Genomic DNA, 14,494 nt, shown 5'->3' with positions numbered 1-14,494 from the left:
TATACCACCCCATGATTCTGAAGGGTTCACTAACTTGTTATTGCACCTCTATGTGCCAAACTTTAAATTAATGGAGCAAACGTCACTTTGAATAGATTAAATACTGGTAGAATAAACAGGAACATTCGGCAAAAGGAGCGCTCTGATCCCGTTCTGTACAATCTGCACTTGTGAGAATGGGCAATCACCAGGAAACTGTCCGGCAGCTGTGCCCACCCTCACCAGCTGCACCCTCAGGCTCATCTGGCAGCACCCAACTCACTACCTGAAGAGCGCGGGCAGCGGCGTCACGTGATCTGCAGAGGGAATCCCGTGACGTCACAGCCTAATCTACATATCGATCGTCAGGAGAGGGAGGGTCTCCCCAGCCCATGGTGTGTGTCTACTGGGGGATATTTAAAGGGATGGGGAGGAACTGAGCATCTGCCACACAGAGGAGCGAGGCAGAAGACAGGGGCAACAGCCAGGTGTCAGAGCCAGGGCAAAGACAGGTAAGTGCAATGCCACTTACTTAGGGCAGAGCTGTGAGTCAGCGCTCGTCTGTGTGCTGGATCGAAGGATGAAGCGGAGCTGATCTCTGAAAATACTTTTCTATGTAAGGTGGCAAATACATTCCAGGGAGCAGAGCCCGGCAATGAAGGGGTGCAGGCAGTATCTGGGAGCAGAAGCATGGCACTGACCATTCCAGAGCAGGTGCCAGGAGAGTAGATTGGCATATCTGAAGTCAGATGGAGACCTGCCTAAATGTCAGTGTCATGTCATGAGCCATGGGGGCTGCTCTACGGAATGTACTAGTCAGTGTGTGTGTGTGTATATATATATATATATATATATATATATATATATATATATATATATATATATATATATATATATATATATATATATATATATATATATATATATATATATATATATGTTGGTGCTTATTAGATACCATGCATGGAGAGACTTAATTATGTGCAGACCATGGAAATACTATGATGCAGAAGAAGCTCAGTCTAAACCTCTACGTGACCATCAGTGATCTGCAGGTCTTTCTGAGTGACACTAGTCTCTTTCCAATAGTTAGTCGTAGGGAAGATGCCTGGCAAGGCTGGTTAATCCAGTACTCTGCAGTACACTGGCACCTCTGGTCACTGAGCACAACCCAGGAAAGAAGAACATCCAACTGTTCACCAACTTCCATGCCACCTATATGGGCACTGCATGTCCTCCTAGCCCTACAGCCGAACTGTAATGCTAGATGCTTCTGTTATGGCAATACTGGCACAGACAGCAGCGCTGCAGAGAGCGATGTCACATGCAGAGAACACGTTGCTTTGGCATGTGCTAACAGAGTCTGGAAGAATACAACACTTTCATGGACTGATGGACACCTTGGAATGGAAGAAAAAATTCTAGTTCACTCACTATAAAAGTTTGGGGGAATAAATATATTATTAGTGATTTTATGATTTCCTATAGGAAAGAAGCTTAAATAATGTACATGAAATCCAAGTTTTTGGAAATGGGGGGAAAAAACTCAATATAAACACATTTTTCACCGAAGGAGCTGCTTGTTTTAGTCTTGTGTGGGGGTAATCCCTATGTGTCCTGGATACTGATCAGAGATGATCCTGGATTAGAAAGAAGGCAGAAGTGTGATTATATAATTCTGAGGCGCTAACATGGCAATAGTGGGAGAGGTGTGAATGTGGAATAGGTTATTTACTGTAAGGAATCCTAAAATATTCCAGGGGGTATTAGGCATTTTTTTGGGATTGACTTCTATGTACTGGATGTGTCTCAACTATTTATTAATGTGTGTAGCATTATGGCATATCATCTATCATCTAATCCCTGATACCATCCTTTACAGCAGAGATCTCCAACCTTTTATAGCTTGTAAGCCGCACTGAGCTTTGAGTGATGGTCAGAAGGCAGATTCAAGTAAAAATGTTATTAAACAGGGGGAAACACAAAACTATGAAATTTCAATGTGTAGATTAAGATTCCAGGCGCTCTTATTATACCATCAAACTGCCACAGTTCTAGATGTGGAATATATTGTTAATATGAATGTCACATTGTAGCCAGTGCGTATGGCCAGAATTGAAGTCTTGTATGATGAGTGAGCCAGAGGGGTTGGCGAGCCACCTGTGGCTCTGGAGTTACTGGTTGGGGAGCTCTAGGAAATGCCTGAAGCATACTTGATTTAAGAATGCCTTTACATGCTTCTATAATGCATACAATTTCACCATTATTCACTACAGTTCTTGAAAAAGGGGATTCTGTCAATAGGCTCATACTGCCTGAACAACGGGCAGCATGAACCCAGGACAGGGATGTCTGTTGCCCCTGTGGGTGTTTTTTCTGAAATGCTGTGGTGTTTCAGAATAAATATGCTTTAGGCCACCTGCATGCGATTCAGATTCAGCATGCGGTAGCCCGTGGAGGAATCCGACTCTGTGCCCGTTGGGCAACCCCGCGCACCTGTCATTTATCTTCTTCTTCAGTACTGTGGATGGGCGCAGCGAGCCGCCGTCAGGCATGCGCAGTCCAGATTTTTTTTAAAATGTTTTTTTCCCGCTGTGTCGCTAGGTGATAATGGGGGTTACCCATGACCTATCCGCAATGTCAACTGCAGAAGGGCGGCGGGTTGGACAGCTTCCATCAACTTCAATGGAAGCCATCCGTGTGGACACCACAGAAAAATAGAGCATGCTGCGATTTTTTTTTTTTTTGATTTTTTTTTTTTTTAATTTGTATTTTTTCCCCTCCACTCATGGAAATCACAATTCGTTTTTGCAAGTGTGCAGGACGAAGCGGTTTTCCATAGCATGCTATGAACGGTATTTGCTCCGGATCCGCAGTGTAGACACCGACCATGGATTCGGCAATGCAAATCCATTCGTGTTCAGGCGGCCTTAAAGTTTGACTCAGAGTTGAACTTAGAGTCATGGGGTGGGCCGCAGCGGCTCCTCTCCGTCCGCTGCATGAAGACTGACATTGTGTATAATCAAGGAGAGAAGCTGTCCGTCTTCATGCAGCAGGCGGGGAGAGGACGTTGTAAGCCACCCCTATGACTCTGAAACTCCACTCCGAGTCAAACTTCAAAGTGTATCTATAATGAAATGCTGCAGCATTTTAGAATAAAACAGCCACAGGGGCAACAGGCACCCCTGTCCTGGATTCATGCTGCCCATGGTTTGGGCAACATATGCCTGATGACAGAATCCCTAGCAAATTGCATTCTTTGTCGCATGATGCGCCAAGGTCTAGATGGCCGGTTTAATTGGCAGACTATTGGATATTTGCATTTACACGCAGCAACACCATACCTGAAGATTTCCAATAGGGATATTATCCATCCTTGAATCATATGCAAGACACTGGCATCTTAAAAAACTGAGACCTTTATCATTTCAGTTTTGGAATATATGAATCTAAATATTTCAGTTGATATTCATGATTTCTCTTTCCCCAGATATTGACATGACACTAAACAAAATCGAGAAACTGGGGGGTCTCCGGCAACATAGAGGAAGTCTTCCTCTTCCAGCTGACTCGCGTCGGCGGGGTAGTATGCCCTTGCCTTACAAACATCAGCTCAGACGAGCACAAGCTGTAGATGAGCTTGACTGGCCAAGTGTCCATTCTGGGTCTTCTGACTCAGTGAGGTCTTCAGACAGTAGTCCAGAGCCCGGCGTCTACAAAGTGATGCTGCTCGGAGACACTGGAGTCGGGAAGACAACTCTTGCTGGCATATTTGGTGGCACACAGGACTCTTTCCCCCATGAGTCTGAACATCCAGGTAATGTTTTTAAAGAAGTGTTGCAATCTTGATAGGGGAGAGGATGGCCATTTGTGCTAGAACTGATTGTAATCGGGTTGTAATTCTCTTACCAACAGAGGATACCTATGAGAGAAATCTAATAGTGGATGGAGAGAAGACAACACTATTGGTATACGATATCTGGGAGCAGGTGAGCAGCAAGACATTCACCCCATAGTATTAATTGCATGGCTTTTCATGCTAAAGTCAAATGTTGCCTAGTGAATGTGGATCTGCTAATGGATAATGGTGTAAAATAGTCAATAATTGTTTACTCATCCCAAAACAAAGGCGCTTTTAGTACTATAAAATTGCGCGTCCCATAGAATGACTTTTCTAGGATGGCATGTGTAGATGATTATGAATAAAGGATTACTGTCTCTACCATCCTCTATTTATAGTCCCAGATAAGACACTTTCATTCACCCATGGAGGAATGTCACCTTCCTTGGTCTTCCGTAATACAGTAAAACCTCTTTGAGACAACCACCCAAAATCTCATTGAAAAGTGGTCTTATAATTGGGAAAAAGACCTCCAGAAATCTTTCAGTACAGACCAGTGGCCAATGGCATTTCAACTCAACCTTAACCCTTTGCAATGCAATTTTGGATTCGGGGATTCCTAGGGGGCTTTCTCTTTCTGCCATTATACAATGGCGCCATCTGCTGGCTAGAGCCAGTACTGAAGTATGGGAAATGCTGGAGAGGCCCCCTGACAACAGAGCAGCCAGTAATATACAATAAGAATACCCTGCCGGATGTCTTCCGACATCAGAGCTGTACAGCTTTCAATCGGAATGTCTTTAGACATCAGACAGTGGATTAGAAAGGGTTAAAACTTCCCACTGTATAAACCATCATGAAACCAACAGAAAGCTGCTGTACAGATGGGACTTGACTCCTTCTCGTTTGGCCAAATTTTCAACTCAGAATTCCAATATTTGCTGGAGATGTCGGAAACAAATTGGTTCACTGTTACATATATGGTGGTCATGTGAACCTCTTAAACCACTATGGGATCAAGTACACTTAGCATTGTGTTCGATTTTGCACTTAATTGGAACCTAGGCGTGGCCCTTTTATCATTGGGTATAGAAATTGCCCCTCCCCTCCCGACTTGTTAACTTACTTGATTGTCTATACTAAAGGCTATAATTTGTATATTGTACACCCTATGCAAATGACTAAATTTTGCAATATGTAATTTACATATTCTCTTATTTCATGGTAAAAAATTCCAATAAAATATTTATTGACAGAAAAGTGGTCTTCTACAGGGGTGGTCTTGTCAATGAAGGTGGTTAGCATGCATAATATTTGCTGGAACTGAAAATTTGGGACAAAATATCTGGTTTGGATAAGGGGTGGTCTTTTGAAGAGTTTGCAGTGTATATAGAATATCTCATGGGACAATTTTCAGTCCTCTCTTTAAAAGGTGCTGAGGGGCCCAATAAGATTATGTTGTGCATGATATACCTTACATCACATAGATGTTTTTCTCATGTTAAATATGACCTTTATCACTCAGTCAGGACCACATAGCTGGATGCAAGACAATTGTCTACAGATGGGTGATGCCTTTCTTCTAGTCTTCTCCGTGACAGATCGTGGTAGTTTCCAACGTCTACCAGGTCTTCTTCTAAGACTACGTGGTGCCCGTCCGCATCGACACATTCCAATCATTCTTGTTGGCAACAAAGGAGATCTAGCACGCTCCAGAGAGGTCAGCATGGAAGGTATTGTTGAATCTACTACTTGCCCCATGTCCTAAAAAATGTGCACATACAGTAAACGTACTCTATAAAAACCTGATAGTGTAATGAGAAGTGGAAAAAATAAGTAGGGCTGTTGTGTCAATAGAAAATAACATGAGGGCATCTTCATATCTAGAGGAAAGAAGGTTGTCACCCTAACATAGAAGGGAATTCTTTACTGTAAGAACAATGAGTGTATAGTTCTAAGCTAGAGGAAGTTGTCGCTTGTGAATGGAGCCTGAGTGGGCCAAGGATCATTCCCACCCGCCTCCATTCATAAGTGAACGACTGCCTGTTTATACGGAATAATATACGATATCTGGGAACATGCAGTTTTTTGCATCCAGAAACTAAACCCTAATCGTCCAGATTCTTGCGGGATCATGGGAATCTGATTAATATCGGCCCGTGCAAAAGGCCCATAAAAGAGTTCAATAGGGGCCTGGATGGCTTTCTTTCATATTAAAAGTTGTGGTCACTATACTCCTGGGGATGGGTGGTTGTTCCTAGGTATTTTTTGCCTTCTTCTTGATGAATGTTGCAGGGTAGTAGGCTGCGCTGGATGGAATCTTTTTGCAGCCTTATATACTATGTTACTGATATGACCCTCAAATTGTACAGTGACTTGTCAGTAATTATAGCGGAGCGTAAATGAATGTTTATAATAGTACATAACTTTTTCATGAGCTACACTAAAGAGGATGATGCCCATTTGAGATACATCGTATATACAGTTGCAATCAAAATTATTCAACCCCCATTGCAAATTAAGTAGATTTGCCAAATTTGCAAACATTCAATTGTATGCAAAAACAATCAAATAAGAGCAATTTACATAGATTAACACAAGCAGAGCTAAGAACTAAAGCCCCGTTTACACTGGACGATTATTGTTTGAAGGAAGGAAAGACTGAATGGATTAACAATAGAAATGAGCGAACCTACTCGGCCACGCCCCTTTTTCGCCCGAGCGCCGCGACTTTCGAGTACTTCCGTACTCGGGCGAAAAGATTCGGGGGGCGCCGTGGGTGAGTGGGGGGTTGCAGCGGGGAGTGGGGGGGGGAGAGGGAGAGAGAGAGAGCTCCCCCCTGTTCCCCGCTGCTACCCCCGCTCTGCCACGCCTCCCCCGCCCCCCGAGTCTTTTCACACAAGTACGGAAGTACTCGAAAATCGCGGTGCTCGATCGAGTAATTACTCGAAACGAGTCTATTCGCTCATCTCTAATTAACGACTTTTTTCCATACAAATGCTGAGCATTTAAATGTACAGATGTGAAATCCTCTCAATTTCCTTCATTAGCTAAAGTCAAAACACTGTATGTGTTGTTTTCTCAGGTGGGCGTGTGTTTATGTGAGGAATTTCTGCTCTGTGCCTTTTTTAATTAGTGTGAAGATAAACCATTGAGTAAACAAGTAGTCATTATGTTTTGCAAGGCAAACAATCACTCCTCCGCTCAAGTAGTTCAGTCTTTCAAAGACTGAACAAATGCCATTTAAATGAAGCGAAAAGCAAACGAACTAAAGACCGTTTATATGCAGGCTGAAACTCAGTGATAAGCGACAAATGAACGAATAGTGTACGATGGCTTCACATTTACACGCAACGATTATCATACAAATTCATTTGTTTGAACACATTTTTGACCAATAATCATTGCGTGTAAATGGGCCAGGCTGTGTAAACAGGTGCCACTCAATCTGAGAGTAACTCCTGTTTACTGTGAATGGAGGTGGGCGGCCAGGACAATTCCCAGCCATTCTGCTTCCATTCACTTGAACGACAATCACTCTTCTATAGGCACAGGAGCAATAATTAGGTGGCAGTCTTTGGGACAGCTGTCAGGCGCTTGTACACCCAACAGTCATCCCATGTAAAGGTATCTTTATTCAACACCCTGAATAGATGTGGCAGAAAGAAGAAGCTATCCCTGGCTGTTAGCAGATTCCTGAGGAGGCAGATAGTCAAAAACCCCTGAGTAACTGCAAACGATCTGCAGCAGGATTTGGTGGTGGCAGGCACTGAGGATTACGACTGTATAATAAGGGTTCATTCACACAAGCGTGAAAAAAGTGTGGCATATACCATTTTGATGGATATTATGCACCTAATTAGCCCTTATTAAAGTCAATTGCCCATTGAAATCAATGGGGGTAGTCTTGTGTTGTTGTTTGCACGCATAAATAAGTGCGCAAAAAATCAAATACAGGGAATATTTGTATTTCCGTCATGTAAATACACTGCGGATTTACGTGACTGAACTACGTATACTTTCATGTGAATGAGCCCCAAGGCACATACTAAACTCTGAAAGTCTTCATGCTTGAACTACAAGACATGCACCTCTACTGACCCAGAAGAACAGGAAAAGTTGGCTCTGATATGCAATCTAATTTGCGTTGGGGGTTGAATGATTTTGATTGCAACGATATGTGACTTTTGCAGTTCTGGAGTAACAGGGAACCTGTGAGGTCCCTTGTGCTGCCCAAGTGCAGGCAGCACATTATAGTGACAGGCATGCTGATTTCAGCGCTGTCCCCTGTATTGATGGGTGCAGTAGTTTACTTTTCTTTTACCTGTCAGTCAGCAGCTGGAGGGAGAGGGGGGCAGAGAATATCAGGGAGCACCAACCCATCGGACTCCTCTCCGATTGTACACTGCATTGTCTCAAATGTAAATTAAAAAAAGAAGTGCTGCATGCATCACTATAGGGGACAGACTGCTGATATCAGCATGCCTGTCACTATACTGTGCTGTCCACAGCGAGGGCAGCATGTGGGACCCGACAGGTTTACTTTAATGAAAGTAAAAAGATGTCACTCCTCACAATTTGACAATATAACTATTTTCTTCCGTGTATAGAAGCACTAGTGAATATATGTTAAGCTGCTCAGTCATTTTAAGATTTGGCGTAGGCGGCCCGGTAATCTACCTTGTGTTATGTGAGGTTTGAATTAAACGTTCTTCAGGGTTTATGCTAGAAGGTCAATAATAAAACATCTATATTTATTTGTCAAAAATCCCATTTTTTTGCCTTTCTGCCCAGTTTTTACGTTGCAGGCTGACCGCTATATACGTTGTTAGTCCCCACACCATAAATGCCACCATTTGGCTACTATCCAAACATTGATGGGTTTTAAAAAAAAAAAGAGTAAGATCCCATTTCACCCCGTAGATATATACCATTCGCATGTCGCTACGCAGTGAGTGGGATTAGAAGGGCTGGATAAAGAGAGTGCTCACTGTGACTGACTGCCATATAGCGGCGCCCCCAGTTGTTGATGAGGTGCAGCTCGGCTGGCAGTTGTGACAGCAGTGATCATATGCTGAGCTCTCTTGCTGCGGCAGGATCCGGTTTTACTAACATAATTGACCCGTAGTATACTGAATTCAGGAGACAAATTGAAGATAACGTGTTTGATGTTTTAATTTCGTAACGGCCCACCGGTGAGGTCCTAGCGGGACCCCATGAGAAAAAGTTTAACATGTCCTGCTCTACAGAACTTAAAACAAAGGAGCCCACAAGCCATAATTTGGCAAATGTTGCTTTTTTCTTTGGACACATAGGCTTGAAGGCTTGCTTTAAACACTCGGACATTGACTATGTATTGCTCCGTTCCAATGTGTTCATATTCTGTAGACATGTTCTAATGTATATGATGGAAATGTAGAAGAACTCCCAATATACTTGTCTCTATTACTATGGTCTGCTGCCTGAATATCGCTCTTCCGCTGCTGTTGACTTAGTACTTTTCTTGCTCTCTTCCAGAGGGACGCTCCCTGGCAGGCATGTTAAGCTGTAAATACACAGAGACATCTGCTGCCCTTCACCATAATACTCAGGAGCTGCTTGAAGGGGTTGTCAGACAGATTCGTTTACGAAAGGATGAAGGAGAACGCCCTCCGCAGACAGCCACCCTCATGCCTCCTGGCCGCAGAGAGAGCTTGACCAAAAGAGCGAGACGACTCTTGCAAGGGATTATGGGAAAACATAAAGGATTCTTCAAGCAAAGATCAAAATCGTGTCATGACCTTTCTGTACTGTGACTAATTAACTGTCCCAACTATGTGCCATAAAGGAGTCACGTGGCTCACTTGAGGTCAGTGGCTGGTCTGACAGAGGAGGCCCTTAGCACCATCTTATCTGGGGCATATCCATAGCATATATGCTCCAAAGACTTTCCACATCATCGGGCAATCCTGGACCTGTGATCAAGAAAGAATGGCATCATATACGGCTACACTTAAAGGGCTTGTCCCACTGTTTATTATTATTGACTTACCTAACACTTGGGATCCCCATTGATGAGCTGATCCCCGGGGTTGGTCACTGTCAGTATTGCATACAGCACCATACAGGGCACAGTGGCCTCAGCTAGTATAGAACTCAAGGTGTATTACCAGCTAGGGGCACTGTGCACTATACGGAGCTGTCTGCCTCTGGCAACAAAAACAGCTCTGTACTGACAGTGCCCAGCCCCAGTGATCAGCTGATCGGCAGTGACCCTGAGCTGCAGATCCCTGACGATCTGGTATTACCTATCCTGAGGATAGGTCATCAATAGTAAACAGTGGGACAAGACTTTTAAGCTCTCTGCTTGATGTGGCATTCATGAAATATTCATTACATTTCAGAAGGTTGTGATTGACTGCTTAATGAATAATTGCAGAATAATTTCCCCCTTTTGCATCTTTTTTTTTTTAAATGCCATCACCCCCTTCCCCCCCCCCCCCCCCCCCCCCCCCTTGTATTTATGAAGGATAATTCAGTGCAGGAGAGGCAAGAAGTCGAAGTGTAACCTCTGCCTGTACGTAGATCTCAAAAAGATGGACTACAATGATTGTAAATTATTTTATGAAAACACCCATAAATGATCACCGACAGCATCAGTGAATGAGTAAATATAGTAGCAAAAAACAAGAAAAAAACTTGAGGCGGTATGTACACAAGGCATGTTGCTATTGTGTTTTTTCACTTGCTCGTTGTTATATGTACATAAATGAAAACTGATGACAGTCCATTCCTGACGGATAGCAGTGAACAGTATCTGCGTTTTTCGTTTTTAAAGCCACAACACATCCAAGTATGTGCATGACGTGGAACCTGGCCTAAAAGGTATTAGTCTCGGTATAACATTAGAACCTGTGCAACCAGGGCAATAATACAGCAGCACTGTGATGCAGTACTTTTTATACCCATCTTCTTGTTTTAAGTTCCTTTCTTCCTCCTGTGTGCCCTGCTCTAAATAATATTGGCAAAAAAAGTATACAAGTGCATTATATACAGGGTGACCAAAAAGAACAGTCCAAAAGTAAAGCTGATTTACTCATACATGAACTGCACACAACAGCCAGTGACATGAAAACATAAAACAACTCTTCAAGTTTGTATTGCACCTTACAGATGTTTGATGTGGTTGCTGTCGGTGACACGGTAGATGTTTAGTCAGTAGTCTAGCTCTGTCCAGACTGTTCCTGCATATCCTCTGTGGCGCAGATGCATTGTTTTTCGGTCTAGTAACACCAACGGTGCCCCCATCTAACATCTGTAAGGTGCATTACAAACTTGATGAGTTCTTCTATCTTTTCATGTTATTTTGGCTTTTGTATGTCAATTCAAATATAAACAGATCAGCTTCTACACCATTTTTTTTTAAATTGCCCTGTTTTATTATGTCCAGCAAGGTCCAGTTCTTCTTTCTAGCATCTTTTAGATTTTTGGAACAGTCAGTTCCAAGAAATTGCTCATTGTCGGCTTACTACACACAGATTATATGGCCAGTACTGTGCTCTTACATACTTCATGGGCTTCGACCAGTTGCCTTTCTGACGACCACCATATTGTATTGCGGTCCTGCTATACTTCAGTTGTTCATTGCACAATGCATAACATAAAAGGCTTCCATGAACGGGGGTTGTTTGGTAAGAGGAGGCCTTGCAGGGTCCCCATTGTGATACCTCATTTATGATTCGTGGTACAAGTGTAATATTGTAATTGAATACCTTCATTGTCATGATTTTTTTCCCTGTACTGAAGCTATTGGGCGTTGGAGGTGCGGCGGGCCTCGTGTTGGCTTCGGTGAGCCTGGCGTTGGCTGCTGCAGTGGGCCTCGTGCTGGCTGTTGCGGACCTGGCGTTGGCTGGGGCGAACTTCGTATTGGCTGCTGCAGTGGGCATCGTGTTGGCTGTTGCGGACCTGGCGTTGGCTGCTGCAGTGGGCATCGTGTTGGCTGTTGCGGACCTGGCGTTGGCTGCGGCGGGCAGGGTTGTGTTTTAGCATGCCCTTGGAGTGAAGAACGTGTAATGCTCAAGAAACTAATAAACACATTTCACTTCTACGAGTGCGCAATCTTCTAATTTCCTGCAGCTATTATGGCTTATGTACTAATGGGCTATGTATAATGTACCGGTGTGTGATTATAGCCCAACTACTAAGCTTCTGGGCTTTCCCTCACCCACCTCTCCGGTTGTGCACTGTACCTTTCCACTGAGTCTACCTTACTCCCACCCCTCCCCGGAGCAATCTCCCCGTCTCCCAACCTTAAAAGGAGAAATTCATCTGAACAGACTCTGTTGTCATGGAGACCCGAAGCCAGCGATATTACATTGCTCCCCTGTATCTGGGGGAGACGTTGTCATGGAAACTCATAGATGGCATCCCATACCACAGTGAAGGCTATTGTAAGAAGATTGAGAGGAACACAAATAACCAAATTATTCTTTAACCAGCCATCACAGGGCCTTGCGGAGCTCTCCTGCGTGCGGATGATGAACCGCAGCTCTAGAGCCCAGTATAAAGACGTGTGTACAGATGCTTTTACACGGAGCCATTGGCGTTAAAAAAAACGCTGGATCGTTCGAATTTGAAAAAAAAACTTGTTCAAAGCGCAGATACGTTGTGCTGAGGTGTGCGCCAAAAACGCATACGCCGTGTAAAGGGGCCCATACGGAGGACCTACCATTGACACTAATCCCAATCCGGAGGTGCCGACCGTTACTCATTTGTAAACATTGTATGTAACTAAGTTCATATTACGCGGCCGCTAGCGAATAGCACTGGAGAATATCAAGCACAACTTGCGTCACACGGACGACGTGAGCGCCATGCAGGAGACCACCTGTTTGCATGCTGTTTTCTTATGGGAGACTCCCATGAAGACAGGACATGCTGTGATTTTCCGTATCGCAGTGTCGCTGCGGCGGATAAATCCCGCATGTAAATAAACCGGTTACAAATTATGAGTTCTATTTTTGGGCGAGTTTAGTGCATCTTGCTACGCACAAAACTCACGCGGTAATAGCGGTCGTGTACGGCCTGATTGATATCTTTGACAGCTGACACCCGGCAGCAGCAGCCACAATCGGCATTACCTCCGAGCACAGCTGTTAACCATTTAAATTCTGACAAAGCCATTTAAATATCCCAAATGGCCCCTCCTCTCGAACGGCCAAGTTAATAATGCCCTCTGCATCTGTATTCAACTGCGTGCTTTAGACATGGACACAGCTGATCAGGTGATGGGATTTGGCTGTGGTTTTAATTGCGGACCTGCTGCAGGATTTAACCCTTTTATTTCCAGGGCTGAATTCTGCAGCATAAATACACGTATCATGGAGTTAGAATCCGCAGTTTAAAAAAAAAAAAAACACTTAAGATTCTTTGCTGAAAATCTCAGCATTTTCGAAATCCCCTCCACGTGGCTGGTTCTGTAAATACTGTGGGATTTTCGCTACTATTCCACCAAGGAAAATCCCGCAGCTTTTCCGCCATGTGTGAAGACGGTCTTAGTGCATATTCAGCATTCCTGTAAGGCTGCCCTCACATGGGCGACAGAATCGCATTAGATTTGTGTGAGGTGCGATGGGGGGGGGGGGGGATTGCGACATGTTCTATCTGACTGTATGCTTTCGCATCGCACCGCCCATTGTCTTCACTGGGGCCGGCGGCAGCATCGCGCCATGTGCAAAGTGCATGCGATGCGAGGTCTCACATTGAAAACAATGGGAGAAACACAATTAAAAATGTAGCCAGCGTAATTACTGTTGCGGAATGCCCCAGCAATTATGTTGTGTGTGAAGGCAGCCTTTGGAATCTGGAGTTATTACAGTGTACATGCGACTTAGTTGCGTGCCTATATAGTATAGTTGTAGTTCAGGTACTGACAATCCCCCATAATGTGTGTTACTGGAGACAGCACTACAGGTATACTGTTAGTGGAGGAGGTGGAGGAGTCATTTTGCTCATTGAAGTCCATGAGAGCAGGGGGTAGGAGGAGGAGGAGTGAGAGAGGGACACGCACACAGGAGCTCCTGCAGGAGCTAATGATTAGTTAGGTTGTGCTATTTATTTACATCTCTACTGCTCAGTACCGTGGAAACTGCCCTACATGATGATGTGATGTTTCTGTGTGTGCTAGACAGAGAGCAGAATTTGTAGTTCTCTGTGCACAGACTCTAGAAGACAATCATAACAGCTAAGACTCCTTCTGTCAATTCTGAGAAAATTCAGAATCTGATAGCTGTAAACTCTGAAGAAGGGAAAAGTGGGTAAAACCGCAGGATACATTTCATGTGACTAGTGGTATACTCGATATGTACACAAACACACAGCAGCTTATTGTGAAAAGTCATCTGGAAACTTAGACATGCTTGAAGTTGTTACGAGGATTGGAATGTGAGTGCCCGGATTTTGATAGACATGCTAAGAATTCATCCTCCCTTTTTCCGACACATTAAGCAATATCAGTTCTTCTGATTTACTATAAATTGCGCACATGGAACAGAGGGGGTTTGATGAGAGCCAAGCAGGCTGGAGCTTTACTAAGCTGGTGGAAAATGTGCATTGTAGCACACTCATCTCATACGTCTACAGATGGCAGGAGACCGTATTTCATCATTTGTAATTTTGGAAAAAAAAAGGGGTAGG

General features: G+C 43.9%; 1 protein-coding gene across 1 annotated transcript; it reads left to right on the top strand.

The window, feature by feature from the left end:
• The first annotated feature begins 426 nt into the window (after nucleotides 1–426).
• Nucleotides 427–10,203, top strand: REM2 (RRAD and GEM like GTPase 2). The gene is made up of 5 exons (XM_066601986.1): nucleotides 427–491; nucleotides 3,470–3,796; nucleotides 3,895–3,968; nucleotides 5,346–5,553; nucleotides 9,338–10,203. The coding sequence occupies exons 2-5, from the start codon at nucleotides 3,478–3,480 to the stop codon at nucleotides 9,613–9,615; spliced, it is 879 nt and encodes a 292-aa protein (XP_066458083.1). The 5' UTR covers nucleotides 427–491; nucleotides 3,470–3,477; the 3' UTR covers nucleotides 9,616–10,203.
• The last annotated feature ends 4,291 nt before the right edge of the window (nucleotides 10,204–14,494 follow it).

This window comes from Eleutherodactylus coqui, chromosome 5, assembly GCF_035609145.1.
Source record: "Eleutherodactylus coqui strain aEleCoq1 chromosome 5, aEleCoq1.hap1, whole genome shotgun sequence".
Taxonomy (NCBI): Eukaryota; Metazoa; Chordata; class Amphibia; order Anura; family Eleutherodactylidae; genus Eleutherodactylus; species Eleutherodactylus coqui.
Note: the sequence above shows the minus strand (reverse complement) of the source record. Positions and strands in the feature narration are given on the sequence as shown.

What these genes read in the sequence shown, in the direction of transcription:
- REM2 (XM_066601986.1), top strand. Translation starts at nt 3,478, where the DNA reads ATGACACTAAACAAAATCGAGAAACTGGGGGGTCTCCGGCAACATAGA. An exon ending in TATACGATATCTGGGAGCAG is followed by an intron (nt 3,969 to 5,345) that starts GTGAGCAGCAAG and finishes TTTATCACTCAG; the next exon opens with TCAGGACCACATAGCTGGAT. An exon ending in CAGAGAGGTCAGCATGGAAG is followed by an intron (nt 5,554 to 9,337) that starts GTATTGTTGAAT and finishes GCTCTCTTCCAG; the next exon opens with AGGGACGCTCCCTGGCAGGC.